At 59.6% G+C, this 17,370-nt stretch overlaps 5 protein-coding genes and 1 long non-coding RNA gene across 58 annotated transcripts in view; 1 reads left to right on the forward strand and 5 right to left on the reverse strand.

Moving 5' to 3' along the window:
* Positions 1-532, reverse strand: part of TNXB (tenascin XB) — a 39,440-nt gene extending 38,908 nt beyond the window's left edge. For 22 of the 48 annotated variants that reach the window (XM_068663901.1, XM_068663902.1, XM_068663896.1 and 19 more), the window contains exon 1: positions 170-530. The gene's annotated coding sequence lies outside the window, so the exon portion shown is untranslated. Of the gene's footprint in view, positions 1-169 lie in introns of all 48 variants that reach the window. The other 26 variants (XM_068663903.1, XM_068663912.1, XM_068663904.1 and 23 more) reach the window with 4 other exon arrangements.
* Positions 533-2,048: 1,516 nt separating this feature from the next.
* LOC137846338 (uncharacterized) lies at positions 2,049-5,332 on the forward strand. The gene is made up of 4 exons (XR_011090468.1): positions 2,049-2,084; positions 2,497-2,695; positions 4,597-4,733; positions 5,202-5,332. It is a non-coding gene; the product is annotated as an uncharacterized lncRNA (long non-coding RNA).
* Positions 3,594-6,110, reverse strand: LOC137846253 (antigen-presenting glycoprotein CD1d-like). 2 transcript variants are annotated; one of them, XM_068664104.1, is made up of 6 exons: positions 5,978-6,110; positions 5,514-5,774; positions 5,027-5,308; positions 4,631-4,915; positions 4,462-4,552; positions 3,594-4,374 (listed from the first exon to the last, which is right to left on the reverse strand). In XM_068664104.1, exons 1-6 carry the CDS (start codon positions 6,045-6,047, stop codon positions 4,362-4,364), a joined length of 1,002 nt encoding a protein of 333 aa, XP_068520205.1. In that variant the 5' UTR covers positions 6,048-6,110; the 3' UTR covers positions 3,594-4,361. The 2 variants fall into 2 exon arrangements, with proteins under 2 accessions (XP_068520205.1, XP_068520206.1); XM_068664105.1 differs by having other exon boundaries at positions 3,595-4,374; positions 5,514-5,771.
* A 1,178-nt stretch (positions 6,111-7,288) lies between these two features.
* LOC137846255 (antigen-presenting glycoprotein CD1d-like) lies at positions 7,289-9,854 on the reverse strand. 2 transcript variants are annotated; one of them, XM_068664107.1, is made up of 6 exons: positions 9,467-9,854; positions 9,004-9,261; positions 8,517-8,798; positions 8,123-8,407; positions 7,954-8,044; positions 7,289-7,866 (listed from the first exon to the last, which is right to left on the reverse strand). In XM_068664107.1, the coding sequence occupies exons 1-6, from the start codon at positions 9,534-9,536 to the stop codon at positions 7,854-7,856; spliced, it is 999 nt and encodes a 332-aa protein (XP_068520208.1). In that variant the 5' UTR covers positions 9,537-9,854; the 3' UTR covers positions 7,289-7,853. The 2 variants fall into 2 exon arrangements, with proteins under 2 accessions (XP_068520208.1, XP_068520207.1); XM_068664106.1 differs by having other exon boundaries at positions 9,004-9,264.
* A 927-nt stretch (positions 9,855-10,781) lies between these two features.
* LOC137846252 (antigen-presenting glycoprotein CD1d-like) lies at positions 10,782-13,556 on the reverse strand. Of its 3 annotated transcripts, none has more exons than XM_068664103.1 (6): positions 12,952-13,556; positions 12,581-12,748; positions 12,003-12,284; positions 11,609-11,893; positions 11,440-11,530; positions 10,782-11,352 (listed from the first exon to the last, which is right to left on the reverse strand). In XM_068664103.1, the coding sequence occupies exons 1-6, from the start codon at positions 13,019-13,021 to the stop codon at positions 11,340-11,342; spliced, it is 909 nt and encodes a 302-aa protein (XP_068520204.1). In that variant the 5' UTR covers positions 13,022-13,556; the 3' UTR covers positions 10,782-11,339. The 3 variants fall into 3 exon arrangements, with proteins under 3 accessions (XP_068520204.1, XP_068520203.1, XP_068520202.1); XM_068664102.1 differs by having other exon boundaries at positions 12,488-12,745; positions 12,952-13,548; XM_068664101.1 differs by having other exon boundaries at positions 12,488-12,748; positions 12,952-13,548.
* Positions 13,557-14,266: 710 nt separating this feature from the next.
* On the reverse strand, positions 14,267-16,605 carry LOC137846238 (antigen-presenting glycoprotein CD1d-like). 2 transcript variants are annotated; one of them, XM_068664069.1, is made up of 6 exons: positions 16,437-16,605; positions 15,973-16,230; positions 15,488-15,769; positions 15,094-15,378; positions 14,925-15,015; positions 14,267-14,837 (listed from the first exon to the last, which is right to left on the reverse strand). In XM_068664069.1, the coding sequence occupies exons 1-6, from the start codon at positions 16,504-16,506 to the stop codon at positions 14,825-14,827; spliced, it is 999 nt and encodes a 332-aa protein (XP_068520170.1). In that variant the 5' UTR covers positions 16,507-16,605; the 3' UTR covers positions 14,267-14,824. The 2 variants fall into 2 exon arrangements, with proteins under 2 accessions (XP_068520170.1, XP_068520169.1); XM_068664068.1 differs by having other exon boundaries at positions 15,973-16,233; positions 16,437-16,604.
* Between the last annotated feature and the right edge of the window lie 765 nt (positions 16,606-17,370).

Raw genomic sequence — 17,370 nt, forward strand, 5'->3', positions numbered from 1 at the left:
TTGGACCCAGTTGGGGCCCACTGGTTCTGCTCAGCCCGGTTCGGCTCAGCTCTGCTCAGCTCAACCCAGCCCAGCTCAGTGCAGTGCAGCGCAGCCTGGTTTAGCTCAGCCCGGTTCTGCTCAGCTTGGCCCGCTTCGGTTCTGCTCAGCCAGCTTTAGCCCAGCTCACCCAGTTCGGTTCGGTTCAGTTTGTCCCGGCACGGCGGGCGGCGGGTGCAGCAGTGCCGGAGGAGCGGGGCGGCTCCGTCCCTTTCATAGCCCCAGGCCGGGCGCTCCGCCAGCGCTGAGCTCACGGCGCGGCCCCACCGCAGGTGCCGCCGGACCGGGGCAGAAGCGGGCTGGACACTGGACAGCACCGGGTTCAGCTGAGATGTACCCGGGACAGGAACGGGGCAAGAACCCGAACAGGAGTGGGGCAGAACCAGGATGGACCTGGAGCAGAACTGAAGGGTCCAGCACTGCCCCCGCACCTGCCCCTCCTTGAGGTCCGGTAGACACCAGGGGGCCTTGAGCCCCCCGCCGTCTCCCTGTTACCCCATGGGCTGGGGGAACCAGGACCACCCCCCCCCCTACTCCGAGCGGGGCCCCCAGCCTGGCCACGGCCCTGGGATGAGCGGGACCGGGCGGGATCGGGCGGACCCCGGGGGGGGCCTGGGATGTGTTTACGGGCAGCGGTCACCGCAGCAACCAAACATCTGGGCGGCGCGGCCAGATGTGGGGTCCAGCTGCCATAGCAGAGCGGTGACACAACGCGTGGGGGGGGGCCAAAGGAGGGGGAGTCCACAGCTCCCAGTGCTCCCAGGAAACCAGCACAGCCTGCTCCAGGGCTCCCCGTGCTCCCAGTAACCCAGCACTGCCTGCCCCAGTGTTCCCAGTAATGACAACCAGCCCCGGTGCTCCCAGAATCCTAGCATGGCCTGTCCTGGTGCACCCAGAAACCCCAGCCCTGCCTGCCCAACAGCTCCCAGTGCTCCCAGTAACACAGCACAGCCAGCCACAGTGGTCCTAGCATTGCCACTATGTCAGCATAGCCAGCCAAGCTGGCCCCAGTATCCTAGTGCAGCTTGCCCTGGTGCCCCCAGTAACTCCTGCACTGCCTGCCCCACAGCTCCTGATGCTCCCTCATTGCCACCTGCCCCATGGCTCCCAGTGCTCCCAGTAACTGCAATTCCCCCTCCATCTGTGTACCCCCAGCCCCAGCTACCCCATGGCTCTGAATGCCATCCTACAGCTCCAGGACCTAGGGCAGTGCTGGCTCAGCGAGGCACAAACACTAAGCGGGGCTTGCTGGGCCTGTCCCTGTCCCATCCCCAGTGCAGTGGTGCAGTGGGGCCAGGCCATGGGGTTGTGCTGTGGGACCAGCCATGGGCAGGGGGCACCATGATCTGGGGGCCACACTGTGGGCTTGGCTGCAAGAGTGTGACAGGGGTAGAGGGGGGGAGAGCTGGGCCATGGGGCTGTGCTGCAGTGCTGTGGGACTGCAGAGCTTTGCTATGGGGCCGAGGCTTGGGGCTGTAGGACCAAGCTGCAGGGCTGTGCTATGGGGCTATTCTGGGGGGGCTGGGGGGGGCAGACTGTGGGACTGTGATGTGGGACCATGCCGTGGGGCTGCGCCACAGACAGGGCCGGGTGGGGCCATGACTCAGCTTGGCCCTGGGCTCCCCCCTCCATGTTCCCCCCCCCCACTGCTGTTGTTGTTGTTGCTGCGGGACACGGGGCAGGGGGAGTAGGCTCGGCTTGGGTCCACTGCGTGGGGGCTGGAGACACCCGGGCGCCTGGGTCCCTGGGGGACAGTGGGGTGTGAGGTGCAGGGCAGGGTTCTTCGCATGCCTGCATCCCCCAAGGCTGGAGTTGTGGGGCAGAGCGGGGTGGGGGGAGGCTGGATGTCTGGGTCCCTAGGGCCTGGGGGTGTGGGGCAGAGCCGGGGGGGCCGGACGCCCGGGTTTGCTGGCTTGAAATCATGTTTTGCTCTTCGCCTCCGGCCGGGCGGGCCCAACCCGGCGGGGCTAGGGGTCACGTGTGGGGCTGGGGGGGTAAGGGGGGGGATAGGACATGTGAGGTGCTGGGGTTCACGTGCAGGGCTGGTGAGTATAGGATGTGGGGAGGGCAGGGGGGCTAAGATGGGGCTAGGAGCTGGCATGGGGCACATGGGGCTTGGGAGGACGCATGGGGCTTGTGTGGGGCTGGAGGACACAAGGGAAGTTGTAGGGCATGGGCACATATGGGGCTGGGGGGAGAAAGAGAGGCTGAGGGGGTATTAACACTTTTGGGGCTGGGTGCGCATGGGCATGTGAAGAGCTGGGGGCAATGGGGCTTGTGTGGAGCTGGTGAGCACAGTGTAGGGGGGGGCATGGAATGCATAGGAGGCTGTAGGGCAGATGTTGAGCTGGGTATGTTGGGGGGAGAGGGGGGTGCAGCCCCATGTTGTGGGAGAGAGACTGCTCCAGCCCAGCCCCGCTGCGTTTTCTGAGGAATTTCCTCGGCTTCCACCAACAGCCTGAGGGCAGGTGGCTGCCGGAGACACTTGGGGGTCATGGAGTGACCCCAGCCCTATGGTACCCGCAGGACTACACCACAATTCTCGCCTCTATGCCTCAGTACCCCCCATCCCGCTCGTTCCTCCCCAGTGACACCCAACACGGCAGAGCGGAGCAGAGCCCAGCGCCCTGCTGCATGAACAGGACACATTGCCCCTGTGAGTGACGGGAGGGTGTGAGTGGGGAGACCCACCCATACTGGGAGGCTCTGGAAGCTACCCCACACCCCTCAGCACCACAAGGGCCCTGGCCATGCTGCCCCTTGACCCCACATGTTAGGACAGGGACCTGGTATGGTTCCAAGCAACCCCAGGGCAGGGGATCCCTGCTCTAGGCTCAGGTAACCCTTGGTCCCCACAGTTCCCATCACCCTCCAGGCACAACTGGGCCTGGTAGTCCCTGCTTGGATGTCCCCTGCTGTGCTGCTGGCACAGGGACAGCCCATCCAGGGCTGCTGCGGGCTGAGCCCTGGCACCCTGTGACACTGAGTCAGGCCAGGGAAGTGGGATGCTGTGGTGGCCCTGTGGGCTCAGACGTGGTCCCAAATCTCCCGCTTCCTCCAGGGCTCACTCGCTGCAGTGTTCCCCAGGGGATGGCCGTTCCTGCAGTGTCCCTGTCCCTCCTGACAGGGCCACCAATGCCTGTCAGGGAGGAGAGAGAGCAGCTGCTGGGATGCCAAAGGGCGGCCGTGGTGCAGCTGGTGAGGGAGGGAGCTGGGGGACGGTGGTCTCTGCAGTCCCCTCATGTAATGGCTGATCTTCAAAACTGCCCTTCAAGCAGCCACCGGTCCACTTAGTCTCCTTAGGGCCTCAAAGCCGCAGCTCAGGTCCCTGTTGGTGCTTGAAGTCCCCTCAGGTGACCGGCAGTCCCCACAGGACCTCCTCAGTGACCGTTCCTTTTCGCATTGCCCTCCACTCCCCACTGCTCCGCGCAGTCCCCTCAGGACCCGCTGGGTCCTGTGGTCCCCACAGGGGCCACAGTCCCCCCTCTTCCTCCAGGCACCCTTTCCCACCAGGTCTCTCAGTGGTGAGGGCCCTGCGTGCCCCATGCTTCAGCCTCCCAGCCCCACAGGGAGCCCAGCCCAGGGCCCAGCCTCCCCCCCCCGCTGCAGAATCCATGGCCCCGCAATGCCTGTCAGAGCTCGACTCCCTTTTTCTACTGCTTCTCTTAAACTAGCCTGAAGCCCTGAAGTTAGTGCTGATAATTTCAGCAGTGCTGGGCTCAAGCTGACCAAACCCTCCCCGAGCCCACAGAAACCTTTATAAAAGGCACGTGATCTTAGCAAAAACATCAGTGGTTTATTTTTGTTTTATCCATGCCTGCAGCTCCCTCAGATCACCTCAGAGTGCAGTGCCATAAACACAACTTGTGTGCACTTACCCTGTGTGTAACAGGTCGGATTAAGCACAGCTATTTCTGCAATATGGTTAATAAAAGCAGCTCTTAAGAGGAATATCTAGAAAGTGACAATGGAAGTGGCGCAGCGCACTGCCTGCTGACAGTACTGTTATCATACTGGACCTGAAAGAAATTGCTACAGGGGACTGGTGTGCCTGAAGAAGCCTCAGCAGGTGCATAGGTAGTGCCATGAGGCACAAAGTGATTACGTGTAACAGGTGAGGACTTGCATCCTCGTCCATAATGCAAATAACAGCAGGGCTTGAGTACCACCGAGCTGTGGCTCCCTGCTGAAATGATCTTGCTCCTGGTGGTGCCTGGAGCTTTGTCACAGCAGAGGGAGATGGAGGCTGTGTCCAAGGTGAGGGTTTGAAGCAAACAGGGCTGCTGTGCTCAGGAGAAAGCTGCTGGGCCTCATTCTTCCATTTAATGGCGCTTCCTAAAACAGGAGAGGATGGTGGGATGGCTCTGGGGAGCTCCCCAGCAGGGATTTCCCAGGTACACAGCAGGGCAGAAGGGGCCTTACCTGTATCTCCACACCCAAAGTGCACCAATCACAACCACAGCTGCCAGCAGAGCAACCACAAGCCCTGCGATCAGCCCAGCATTTGATTGCCCTGAGGAACACAAGCCCGTCAGCTTTCCTGCTCTGCTCCATCAGCACAGCTCAGGAGCCCCATCCCAGAGGCACCTACCCCAGGGGATGAGGAGGCTGCGGGTGCCCAGGCTGCGGTGGCGAATGCGGCAGGCGTAGCTGTGCCCGTCATGGGGGGCCACGGTCAGGCCGCTGTAGACCTGGTAGGTGAGGTCGGCGTTGGGTAGGACAGCGCTGGTGTTCAGGGCCGGGCCCGGTGGCACCTCGTGGCCGTCCCGCAGCCAGGCCACGCTGATGGGCCGTGGGTAGAAGCCGGTGATGCGGCAAACCAGCAGGAGCTGGGCTGGGCCAGCTTTGCGGGCAAAGACGGTGGCAGTGGGCAGCTCTGTGGGGTGAGAGTGAGAGCTAAGGGGAGCCTAGCAGGAATACTGCTTGGCTCCCTGTTGTGAGAGGGGAGACTTTCAGGTGGCTGTGCCAGGGTTGAGGAGGGTCTTACCATGTCTCTCTAGAGATGCCCTCCCGTACTCAATGAACCTTTCCAAAATGTCAACACAGGTGACATTGAGGAGCACTTGTATCAGCTCATTGAGGGTGGTGGCATTGTTCAACAAATGCTCAGCGGTTGCTGACATCTCATTATCTGGCACCCGATCCCAAGTTCCCTTTTTCAGGTGGAACTGGAGCAAGTCCTCGCCCTCATAGGCAATGGCAAGGAATGTCCTGGTAGTCCTGTTGGGCTCGAGCTTGCAGCTTATGGATGACTGGAACACGAAAGGGTCTGGGGGGAGACAGGATGTGGAGGGTGGAGGGGATATGTGGGGTGTTCAGAATTGCGTCCCCTCGGGAGCCTTAGGGGGTCCGCTTGAGTTGCATCTCCATCCCCAAGGGTTCTGCAGAAGCCAGGCTTGTGGAGGTGCCCACCAGACTTGGCTCATGCCCCCAAGGGGTCACTTGGAAATGGAGGGGGGACTGTGGGCACGTACAGGACATTCTGATGTGGTTGGTGAGCTTCTGCACCAGGCTGTTGAAATCCCGCACATATGACTTGATGGAGCTCTCAATGACATCCCAGTCACCTTTGGGCAGGGCTGGACGCAGCCAGGGCTGGTGGTAATGGATGTCCCCGGTGCGTCTGTCCAGCGAACCAATTTTGATGTCCCCCACGAGGCCAAGGCCCCCCACTTGCATGGATGTGGCATTTTGGAAGGTGACGAAATGGAGTAGCTGGAGCATGTGAGAGCCTGCTGGAGAGCGGGGAGAGAGCTGGGGAAAGTGATGCCACTTTTGTCAGGCCCTCTCAGCTTCTTGGGGTCCCCTGCACCCCCCCTACCACTTCAGCAGCCCCAGCTCTGGCCCCCCAGCTTGACCCTGCCCCTGTGAAGGACGACATGTGGAGCAGGGGGGGGAGTAGAAGAAGGGGAGCAGATTGGGGTGAGCTTCTACTTACCCTCCAGCTCTGCCCACGTCCCAGGAAAGAAGAAGAAGAAGGGGAAGAGGAGAAGGCAACAGGGCTGCATGGTATCCACAGCAAGGCCACAGGCAAACACAGAAGTTGGAAGATGGAGCTGTGTGGGCTGCTTACTTCTCCCCAGAGTGACTCTGATATCAGTGGTGGCACTGAGTGCCCTGACAGCCAATGGAGCTGGCGTTGCGGTTTTGGGGTGGGCCCTAAGGTGCCCTCTGTCAAGAGCTGGGCTGGGATACCCAGGGTTGCCAGGTCTAGGGGGCTGGGTGGGTTCTCCTAGGGCTGCACTTGCACCCCAAGACAATGAGGGAGGCAAAGCTTGGCCTTGTGCCAAGTTTCCCCGATCCCCTGAGCAAAGCACTGAGGGGGTTGTGGGCAGCAGCGCTCAGTGGAGGGCAATGCAAAGAGGAACGGTCACCAAGTCCTGCGGGGACTGCTGGTCACCTGAGCTGAGGGTCTGAGGCCCTGAGGAGTCTGAGGGGACCGGTGGCTGCTTGAAGGGCAGTTTTGAAGATCAGCCATCACCTGAGGGGACTGCAGAGACCACCGTCGCCCCGTTCCCTCCCTCGCTAGCTGCACCACGGCCGCCCTTTGGCATCCAGCAGCTGCTCTCTTGCCTCACTGCCTTTCCTGCAGTGTACCTGTCCCTCCTGACAGGGCCACCAGTTCCTGGCAGGTAGGAGAGAGAGCAGCTGCTGGGATGCCAAAGGGCGGCCGTGGTGCCGCTAGCGAGGGAGGGAACGGGGGGACAGTGGTCCCTGCAGTCCCCTCAGGTGATGGCTGATCTTCAAAACTGCCCTTCAAGCAGCCACCGGTCCCCTCAGACTCCTCAGGGCCTCAAAGCCTCAGGTCAAGTCCCTGCTGGTTCTTGAAGTCCCCTCAGGTGACCGGCAGTCCCCACAGGACCTCCTCAGTGACCGTTCCTCTTTGCATTGCCCTCCACTCCCCACTGCTCCCCGCAGTCCCCTCAGGACCCGCTGGATCCTGTGGTCCCCACAGGGGCCACAGTCCCCCCTCTTCCTCCAGGCACCCCTTCCCACCGGGTCTCTCAGTGGTGAGGGCCCTGCGTCGCCAGTGCTACAGCCTCCCGGCCCACGGGGAGGCTAGCCCAGGGCCCGGGATCCCCCTCCCAGCCGCAGAATCCATGGCCCCACAATGCTCGGCTCCCTTTTTCTACTGCTTCTCTTAACTCGCCTGAATCCCTGAAGTTAGTGCTGATAATTTCAGCAGTGCTGTGCTCAAGCTGACCAAACCCTCCCCGAGCCCACAGAAACCTTTATAAAAGTCACACGATCTTAGCAAAAACATCAGTGGTTTATTTTCATTTTATCCATGCCTGCAGCTCCCTCAGATCACCTCAGAGTGCAGTGCTCCTTGGTGCCATAAACACAACTTGTGTGCACTTACCCTGTGTGTAACAGGTCGGATTAAGCACAGCAATTTCTGGAATATGGTTAATAAAAGCAGCTCTTAAGAGGAATATCTAGAAAGTGACAATGGAAGGGGTGCAGCGCACTGCCTGCTGACAGTACTGTTATCATACAGGACCTGAAAGAAATTGCTACAGGGGACTGGTGTGCCTGAAGAAGCCTCAGCAGGTGCATAGGTATTGCCATGAGGCACAAAGTGATTACGTGTAACAGGTGAGGACTTGCATCCTCGTCCATAATGCAAATAACAGCAGGGCTTGAGTACCACATCTTTCCCAGCTGTGGCTCCCTGCTGAGATGATCTTGCTCCTGGTGGTGCCTGGAGCTTTGTCACAGCAGAGGGAGGTGGAGGCTGTGCCCCAGGTGAGGGTTTGAAGCAAACAGGGCTGCTGTGCTCAGGAGAAAGCTGCTGGGCCTCATTCTTCCATTTAATGGCGCTTCCTAAAACAGGAGAGGATGGTGGGATGGCTCTGGGGAGCTCCCCAGCAGGGATTTCCCAGGTACACAGCAGGGCAGAAGGGGCCTTACCTGTATCTCCACACCCAAAGTGCACCAATCACAACCACAGCTGCCAGCAGAGCAACCACAAGCCCTGCGATCAGCCCAGCATTTGATTGCCCTGAGGAACACAAGCCCATCAGCTTTCCTGCTCTGCTCCATCAGCATAGCTCAGGAGCCCCATCCCAGAGGCACCTACCCCAAGGGATGAGGAGGCTGCGGGTGCCCAGGCTGCGGTGGCGAACGCGGCAGGCATAGCTGTGCCCATCACGGGGAGCCACGGTCAGTCCACTGTAGACCTGGTAGGTGAGGTCGGCGTTGGGTAGGACAGCACTGGTGTTCAGGGCCGGGCCCGGTGGCACCTCGTGGCCGTCCCGCAGCCAGGCCACGCTGATGGGCCGTGGGTAGAAGCCGGTGATGCGGCAAACCAGCAGGAGCTGGGCTGGGCCAGCTTTGCGGGCAAAGACGGTGGCAGTGGGCAGCTCTGTGGGGTGAGAATGAGGGCTAAGGGGAGCCCAGCAGGGGCACTGCTTACCCCAGTTGTCAGAAGGGAGACTTTCAGGTGGCTGTGCCAGGGTTGAGGAGGGTCTTACCTTGTCTCTCCAGATCTGCCCTCCCATACTCAATGAACTTTTCCAAAATATCAACACAGGTGACATTGAGGAGCACTTGTATCAGCTCATTGAGGGTGGTGGCATTGTTCAACAAATGCTCAGCAGTTGCTGACATCTCATTATCTGGCACCCGATCCCAAGTTCCCTTGTTCAGGTGGAACCGAATCAAGTCCTGGCCCTCGTAGCCAATGACAAAGAAAGATCTGGCAGTCCCGTTGGGCTGGATCTGGCAGCCTTTGGAGGTCTGGAAGACAAAAGGGTCTTGGGGGAGACAGGATGTGGAGGGTAGAGGGGATATGTGTGGTGTTCAGAATTGCGTCCTCTCGGGAGCCTTAGGGGGTCCGCTTGAGTTGCATCTCCATCCCCAAGGGTTCTGCAGAAGCCAGGCTTGTGAAGGTGCCCACCAGCCTTAGCTCATGCCCCCACGGGGTCACTTGGAAATGGAGGGGGGACTGTGGGTACGTACAGGACACCCTGGTGTGCCTGATGAGCTTCTGTACCAGGCGGTTGAAATCCTCTAGGTATGACTTGACGAAGCTCTCAATGACATCCCAGTCGCCTTTGGGCAGGGCTGAATGCAGCCAGGGCTGGTGGTAATGGATGTCCTCGGTGAGGCTGTCCAGGGAACCAAGGTTAATGTCCCCCATGACACAAAGCCCCTGCACTTGCATGGACGTAGCATTTTGGAAGGTGACGAAATGGCGTAAATGGAGCATGTGAGAGCCTGCTGGAGAGGGGGGAGAGAGCTGGGGAAAGCGATGCCACTTTTGTCAGGCCCTCTCAACTTCTTGGGGTCCCCTGCACCCCCCCACCACTTCAGCAGCCCCAGCTCTGGCCCCCCAGCTTGACAATGGCCCTGTGAAGGACCACATGTGGAGCATGGGGGAGAGTAGAGGAAGGGGAGCAGATTGGGGTGAGCTTCTACTTACCCTCCAGCTCTGCCCACGTCCCAGGGAAGAAGAAGAAGAAGGGGAAGAGGAGAAGGCAACAGGGCTGCATGGTATCCACAGCAAGGCCACAGGCAAACACAGAAGTTGGAAGATGGAGCTGTGTGGGCTGCTTACTTCTCCCCAGAGTGACTCTGATATCAGTGGTGGCACTGAGTGCCCTGACAGCCAATGGAGCTGGCGTTGCGGTTTTGGGGTGGGCCCTAAGGTGCCCTCTGTCAAGAGCTGGGCTGGGATACCCAGGGCTGCCAGGTCTAGGGGGCTGGGTGGTTTCTCCTAGGGCTGCACTTGCACCCCAAGACAATGAGGGAGGCAAAGCTTGGCCTTGTGTCAAGTTTCCCCGATCCCCTGAGCAAAGCACTGAGGGGACTGTGGGCAGCAGCGCTCAGTGGAGGGCAATGCAAAGAGGAACGGTCACCAAGTCCTGCGGGGACTGCTGGTCACCTGAGCTGAAGCTTTGAGGCCCTGAGGAGTCTGAGGGGACCGGTGGCCGCTTGAAGGGCAGTTTTGAAGATCAGCCATCACCTGAGGCGACTGCAGGGACCACCGTCCCCCCGTTCCCTCCCTCGCTAGCGGCACCACGGCCGCCCTTTGGCATCCCCGCAGCTGCTCTCTCTCCTACCTGCCAGGAACTGGTGGCCCTGTCAGGAGGGACAGGTACACTGCAGGAAAGGCAGTGAGGCAAGAGAGCAGCTGCTGGATGCCAAAGGGCGGCCGTGGTGCCGCTAGTGAGGGAGGGAACGGGGGGACGGTGGTCCCTGCAGTCGCCTCAGGTGATGGCTGATCTTCAAAACTGCCCTTCAAGCGGCCACCGGTCCCCTCAGACTCCTCAGGGCCTCAAAGCCTCAGGTCAAGTCCCTGCTGGTTCTTGAAGTCCCCTCAGGTGACCGGCAGTCCCCACAGGACCTCCTCAGTGACTGTTCCTCTTTGCATTGCCCTCCACTCCCCACTGCTCCCCGCAGTCCCCTCAGGACCCGCTGGGTCCTGTGGTCCCCCCCACAGGGGCTACAGTACCCCCTCTTCCTCCGGGTGCCCCTTCCCACCAGGTCTCTCAGTGGTCAGGGCCATGTGTGCCCCATTCTACAGCCTCTGAGCCCCACGGGGAGCCTAGCCCAGGGCCTGGGATCCCCCTCCCAGCCGCAGAATCCATGGCCCCGCAATGCTCGGCTCTTTTTTTCTACTGCTTCTCTTAACTAGCCTGAAGCCCTGAAGTTAGTGCTGATAATTTCAGCAGTGCTGCGTCCAAGCTGGCCAAACCCTCCCCGAGCCCACAGAAACCTTTATAAAAGGCACATGATTTTAGCAAAAACATCAGTGGTTTATTTTCGTTTTATCCATGCCTGGAGCTCCCTCAGATCACCTCAGAGTGCAGTGCTCCTTGGTGCCATAAACACAACTTGTGTGCACTTACCCTGTGTGTAACAGGTCGGATTAAGCACAGCTATTTCTGCAATATGGTTAATAAAAGCAGCTCTTAAGAGGAATATCTAGAAAGTGACAATGGAAGTGGCGCAGCGCACTGCCTGCTGACAGTACTGTTATCATACTGGACCTGAAAGAAATTGCTACAGGGGACTGGTGTGCCTGAAGAAGCCTCAGCAGGTGCATAGGTAGTGCCATGAGGCACAAAGTGATTACGTGTAACAGGTGAGGACTTGCATCCTCGTCCATAATGCAAATAACAGCAGGGCTTGAGTACCACCGAGCTGTAGCTCCCTGCTGAAATGATCTTGCTCCTGGTGGTGCCTGGAGCTTTGTCACAGCAGAGGGAGATGGAGGCTGTGCCCAAGGTGAGGGTTTGAAGCAAACAGGGCTGCTGTGCTCAGGAGAAAGCTGCTGGGCCTCATTCTTCCATTTAATGGCGCTTCCTAAAACAGGAGAGGATGGTGGGATGGCTCTGGGGAGCTCCCCAGCAGGGATTTCCCAGGTACACACCAGGGCAGAAGGGGCCTTACCTGTATCTCCACACCCAAAGTGCACCAATCACAACCACAGCTGCCAGCAGAGCAACCACAAGCCCTGCGATCAGCCCAGCATTTGATTGCCCTGAGGAACACAAGCCCGTCAGCTTTCCTGCTCTGCTCCATCAGCACAGCTCAGGAGCCCCATCCCAGAGGCACCTACCCCAGGGGACGAGGAGGCTGCGGGTGCCCAGGCTGCGGTGGCGAACGCGGCAGGCATAGCTGTGCCCATCATGGGGGGCCACGGTCAGGCCGCTGTAGACCTGGTAGGTGAGGTCGGCGTTGGGTAGGACAGCGCTGGTGTTCAGGGCCGGGCCCGGTGGCACCTCGTGGCCGTCCCGCAGCCAGGCCACGCTGATGGGCCGTGGGTAGAAGCCGGTGATGCGGCAAACCAGCAGGAGCTGGGCTGGGCCAGCTTTGCGGGCAAAGACGGTGGCAGTGGGCGGCTCTGTGGGGTGAGAATGAGGGCCAAGGGGATCCCAGCAGGGGCACTGCTTACCCCAGTTGTGAGAGGGGAGACTTTCAGGTGGCTGTGCCAGGGTTGAGGAGGGTCTTACCTTGTCTCTCCACATCTGCCCTCCCATACTCAATGAACTTTTCCAAAATGTCAACACAGGTGACATTGAGGAGCACTTGTATCAGCTCATTGAGGGTGGTGGCATTGTTCAACAAATGCTCAGCGGTTGCTGACATCTCATTATCTGGCACCCGATCCCAAGTTCCCTTGTTCAGGTGGAACCGAATCAAGTCCTGGCCCTCATAGGCAATGACAAAGAAAGTTCTGGTAGTCCCGTTGGGCTGGAGCTGGCAGCCTTTGAATGACTGGAAGACAAAAGGGTCTGGGGGGAGACAGGATGTGGAGGGTGGAGGGGATATGTGGGGTGTTCAGCATTGCATCCCCTCAGGAGCCTTTGGGGGTCCGCCTGAATTGCGTCCCCATCCGAAAGGGCTCTGCATGAGCCTGGCCTGTGGAGCTGCCCACCAGCCTTAGCTCATGCCCGAGGGGTCACTTGAAAATGGAGGGGGGACTCTGGGCACGTACAGGACACCCTGGTGTGCTTGGTGAGTGTCTGCACCAGGCTGTTGAAATCATGCATGTATGACTTGACGAAGCTCTCAAAGACATCCCAGTCACCTTTGGGCAGGGCTGAATGCAGCCAGGTCTTGTAGTAATGGATGTCCTCAGTGAGGCTGTCCAGCGAACCAATTCTGATGTCCCCCACGAGGCCAAGCCCCCCAACTTGCATGGATGTGGCATTTTGGAAGGTGACGAAATAGCGTAGCTGGAGCATGTGAGAGCCTGCTGGAGAGCGGGGAGAGAGCTGGGGAAAGCGATGCCACTTTTGTCAGGCCCTGACAGCTTCTTGGGGTCCCCTGCACCCCCACCACCACTTCAGCAGCCCCAGCTCTGGCCCCCCAGCTTGACCATGGCCCTGTGAAGGAGGGTATGTGGAGCAGGGGGGAGAGTAGAGGAAGGGGAGCAGATTGGGGTGAGCTTCTACTTACCCTCCAGCTCTGCCCACGTCCCAGGAAAGAAGAAGAAGAAGGGGAAGAAGAGAAGGCAACAGGGCTGCATGGTATCCACAGCAATGCCACAGGCAAACACAGAAGTTGGAAGATGGAGCTGTGTGGGCTGCTTACTTCTCCCCAGGGTGACTCTGATATCAGTGGTGGCACTGAGTGCCCTGACAGCCAATGGAGCTGGCGTTGCGGTTTTGGGGTGGGCCCTAAGGTGCCCTCTGTCAAGAGCTGGGCTGGGACACCCAGGGCTGCCAGGTCTAGGGGCCTGGGTGGGTTCTCCTAGGGCTGCACTTGCACCCCAAGACAATGAGGGAGGCAAAGCTTGGCCTTGTGCCAAGTTTCCCCGATCCCCTGAGCAAAGCACTGAGGGGATTGTGGGCAGCAGCGCTCAGTGGAGGGCAATGCAAAGAGGAACGGTCACCAAGTCCTGCGGGGACTGCTGGTCACCTGAGCTGAGGGTCTGAGGCCCCAAGGAGACTGAGGGGACCGGTGGCCGCTTGAAGGGCAGTTTTGAAGATCAGCCATCACCTGAGGGGACTGCAGGGACCACCGTCCCCCCGTTCCCTCCCTCGCCAGCTGCACCACGGCTGCGCTTTGACATCCCAGCAGCTGCTCTCTCGCCTCCCTGCCAGGCACTGGAGGCCCTGTCAGGAGGGACGGGGACACTGCAGGAAAGGCAGGGAGGCAAGAGAGCAGCTGCTGGATGCCAAAGGGCGGCCGTGGTGCAGCTGGCGAGGGAGGGAACGGGGGGACGGTGGTCCCTGCAGTCCCCTCACGTGATGGCTGATCTTCAAAACTGCCCTTCAAGCGGCCACCGGTCCCCTCAGTCTCCTTGGGGCCTCAGACCCTCAGCTCAGGTCCCTGCTGGTTCTTGAAGTCCCCTCAGGTGACCGGCAGTCCCCACAGGACCTCCTCAGTGACCGTTCCTCTTCGCATTGCCCTCCACTCCCCACTGCTCCGCGCAGTCCCCTCAGGACCCGCTGGGTCCTGTGGTCCCCCCCACAGGGGCTACAGTACCCCCTCTTCCTCCGGGTGCCCCTTCCCACCAGGTCTCTCAGTGGTCAGGGCCATGTGTGCCCCATTCTACAGCCTCTGAGCCCCACGGGGAGCCTAGCCCAGGGCCTGGGATCCCCCTCCCAGCCACAGAATCCATGGCCCCGCAATGCTCGGCTCTTTTTTTCTACTGCTTCTCTTAACTAGCCTGAAGCCCTGAAGTTAGTGCTGATAATTTCAGCAGTGCTGCGTCCAAGCTGGCCAAACCCTCCCCGAGCCCACAGAAACCTTTATAAAAGGCACATGATTTTAGCAAAAACATCAGTGGTTTATTTTCGTTTTATCCATGCCTGGAGCTCCCTCAGATCACCTCAGAGTGCAGTGCTCCTTGGTGCCATAAACACAACTTGTGTGCACTTACCCTGTGTGTAATAGGTCGGATTAAGCACAGCTATTTCTGCAATATGGTTAATAAAAGCAGCTCTTAAGAGGAATATCTAGAAAGTGACAATGGAAGTGGCGCAGCGCACTGCCTGCTGACAGTACTGTTATCATACTGGACCTGAAAGAAATTGCTACAGGGGACTGGTGTGCCTGAAGAAGCCTCAGCAGGTGCATAGGTAGTGCCATGAGGCACAAAGTGATTACGTGTAACAGGTGAGGACTTGCATCCTCGTCCATAATGCAAATAACAGCAGGGCTTGAGTACCACCGAGCTGTGGCTCCCTGCTGAAATGATCTTGCTCCTGGTGGTGCCTGGAGCTTTGTCACAGCAGAGGGAGATGGAGGCTGTGTCCAAGGTGAGGGTTTGAAGCAAACAGGGCTGCTGTGCTCAGGAGAAAGCTGCTGGGCCTCATTCTTCCATTTAATGGCGCTTCCTAAAACAGGAGAGGATGGTGGGATGGCTCTGGGGAGCTCCCCAGCAGGGATTTCCCAGGTACACAGCAGGGCAGAAGGGGCCTTACCTGTATCTCCACACCCAAAGTGCACCAATCACAACCACAGCTGCCAGCAGAGCAACCACAAGCCCTGCGATCAGCCCAGCATTTGATTGCCCTGAGGAACACAAGCCCGTCAGCTTTCCTGCTCTGCTCCATCAGCACAGCTCAGGAGCCCCATCCCAGAGGCACCTACCCCAGGGGACGAGGAGGCTGCGGGTGCCCAGGCTGCGGTGGCGAACGCGGCAGGCATAGCTGTGCCCATCATGGGGGGCCACGGTCAGGCCGCTGTAGACCTGGTAGGTGAGGTCGGCGTTGGGTAGGACAGCGCTGGTGTTCAGGGCCGGGCCCGGTGGCACCTCGTGGCCGTCCCGCAGCCAGGCCACGCTGATGGGCCGTGGGTAGAAGCCGGTGATGCGGCAAACCAGCAGGAGCTGGGCTGGGCCAGCTTTGCGGGCAAAGACGGTGGCAGTGGGCGGCTCTGTGGGGTGAGAATGAGGGCTAAGGGGAGCCCAGCAGGGGCACTGCTTACCCCAGTTGTCAGAGGGGAGACTTTCAGGTGGCTGTGCCAGGGTTGAGGAGGGTGTTACCTTGTCTCTCCACATCTGCCCTCCCATACTCAATGAACCTTTCCAAAATATCAACACACGTGACATTGAGGAGCACTTGTATCAGCTCATTGAGGGTGGTGGCATTGTTCAACAAATGCTCAGCAGTTGCTGACATCTCATTATCTGGCACCCGATCCCAAGTTCCCTTGTTCATGTGGAACCGAATCAAGTCCTGGCCCTCGTAGCCAATGACAAAGAAAGATCTGGCAGTCCCGTTGGGCTGGATCTGGCAGCCTTTGGAGGTCTGGAAGACGAAAGGGTCTTGGGGGAGACAGGATGTGGAGGGTGGAGGGGATATGTGTGGTGTTCAGAATTGCGTCCTCTCGGGAGCCTTAGGGGGTCCGCTTGAGTTGCGTCCCCATCCAAAAGGGCTCTGCAGAAGCCTGGCCCATGGAGGTGCCCACCAGCCTTGGCTCATGCCCAAGGGGTCACTTGGAAATGGAGGGGGGACTGTGGGTACGTACAGGACACCCTGGTGTGCCTGATGAGCTTCTGTACCAGGCGGTTGAAATCCTCTAGGTATGACTTGACGAAGCTCTCAATGACATCCCAGTCGCCTTTGGGCAGGGCTGAATGCAGCCAGGGCTGGTGGTAATGGATGTCCTCGGTGAGGCTGTCCAGGGAACCAAGGTTAATGTCCCCCATGACACAAAGCCCCCGCACTTGCATGGATGTGGCATTTTGGAAGGTGACGAAATGGCGTAGCTGGAGCATGTGAGAGCCTGCTGGAGAGGGGGGAGAGAGCTGGGGAAAGTGATGCCACTTTTGTCAGGCCCTGACAGCTTCTTGGGGTCCCCCTGCACCCCCCCACCACTTCAGCAGCCCCAGCTCTGGCCCCCCAGCTTGACCATGGCCCTGTGAAGGACAACATGTGGAGCAGGGGGGAGAGTAGAGGAAGGGGAGCAGATTGGGGTGAGCTTCTACTTACCCTCCAGCTCTGCCCACGTCCCAGGAAAGAAGAAGAAGAAGGGGAAGAGGAGAAGGCAACAGGGCTGCATGGTATCCACAGCAAGGCCACAGGCAAATACAGAAGTTGGAAGATGGAGCTGTGTGGGCTGCTCACTTCTCCCCAGAGTGACTCTGATATCAGTGGTGGCACTGAGTGCCCTGACAGCCAATGGAGCTGGCATTGCGGTTTTGGGGTGGGCCCTAAGGTGTCCTCTGTCAAGAGCTGGGCTGGGACACCCAGGGCTGCCAGGTCTAGGGGCCTGGGTGGGTTCTCCTAGGGCTGCACTTGCACCCCAAGACAATGAGGGAGGCAAAGCTTGGCCTTGTGTCAAGGATCCCCGATCCCCTGTGCTAAGCACTGAGGGGATTGTGGGCAGCAGCACTCAGCGGAGGGCAATGCAAAGAGGAACGGTCACCAAGTCCTGCAGGGACTGCCGGTCACCTGAGCTGAGGGTCTGAGGCCCTGAGGAGTCTGAGGGGACCGGTGGCCGCTTGAAGGGCAGTTTTGAAGATCAGCCATCACCTGAGGGGACTGCAGGGACCACCGTCCCCCCGTTCCCTCCCTCGCCAGCTGCACCACGGCCGCCCTTTGGCATCCCAGCAGCTGCTCTCTCGCCTCCCTGCCAGGAACTGGTGGCCGTGTCAGGAGGGATGGGGACACTGCAGGAAATGCAGGGAGGCAAGAGAGCAGCTGCTGGGATGCCAAAGGGCGGCCGTGGTGCAGCTGGCGAGGGAGGGAGCGGGGGGACGGTGGTGCCTGCAGTCCCCTCAGGTGATGGCTGATCTTCAAAACTGCCCTTCAAGCGGCCACCGGTCCCCTCAGACTCCTCAGGGCCTCAGACCCTCAGCTCAGGTCCCTGCTGGTGCTTGAAGTCCCCTCAGGTGACCGGCAGTCCCCACAGGACCTCCTCAGT

This window comes from Anas acuta, chromosome 31 (assembly GCF_963932015.1).
Source record: "Anas acuta chromosome 31, bAnaAcu1.1, whole genome shotgun sequence".
Classification (NCBI taxonomy): Eukaryota; Metazoa; Chordata; class Aves; order Anseriformes; family Anatidae; genus Anas; species Anas acuta.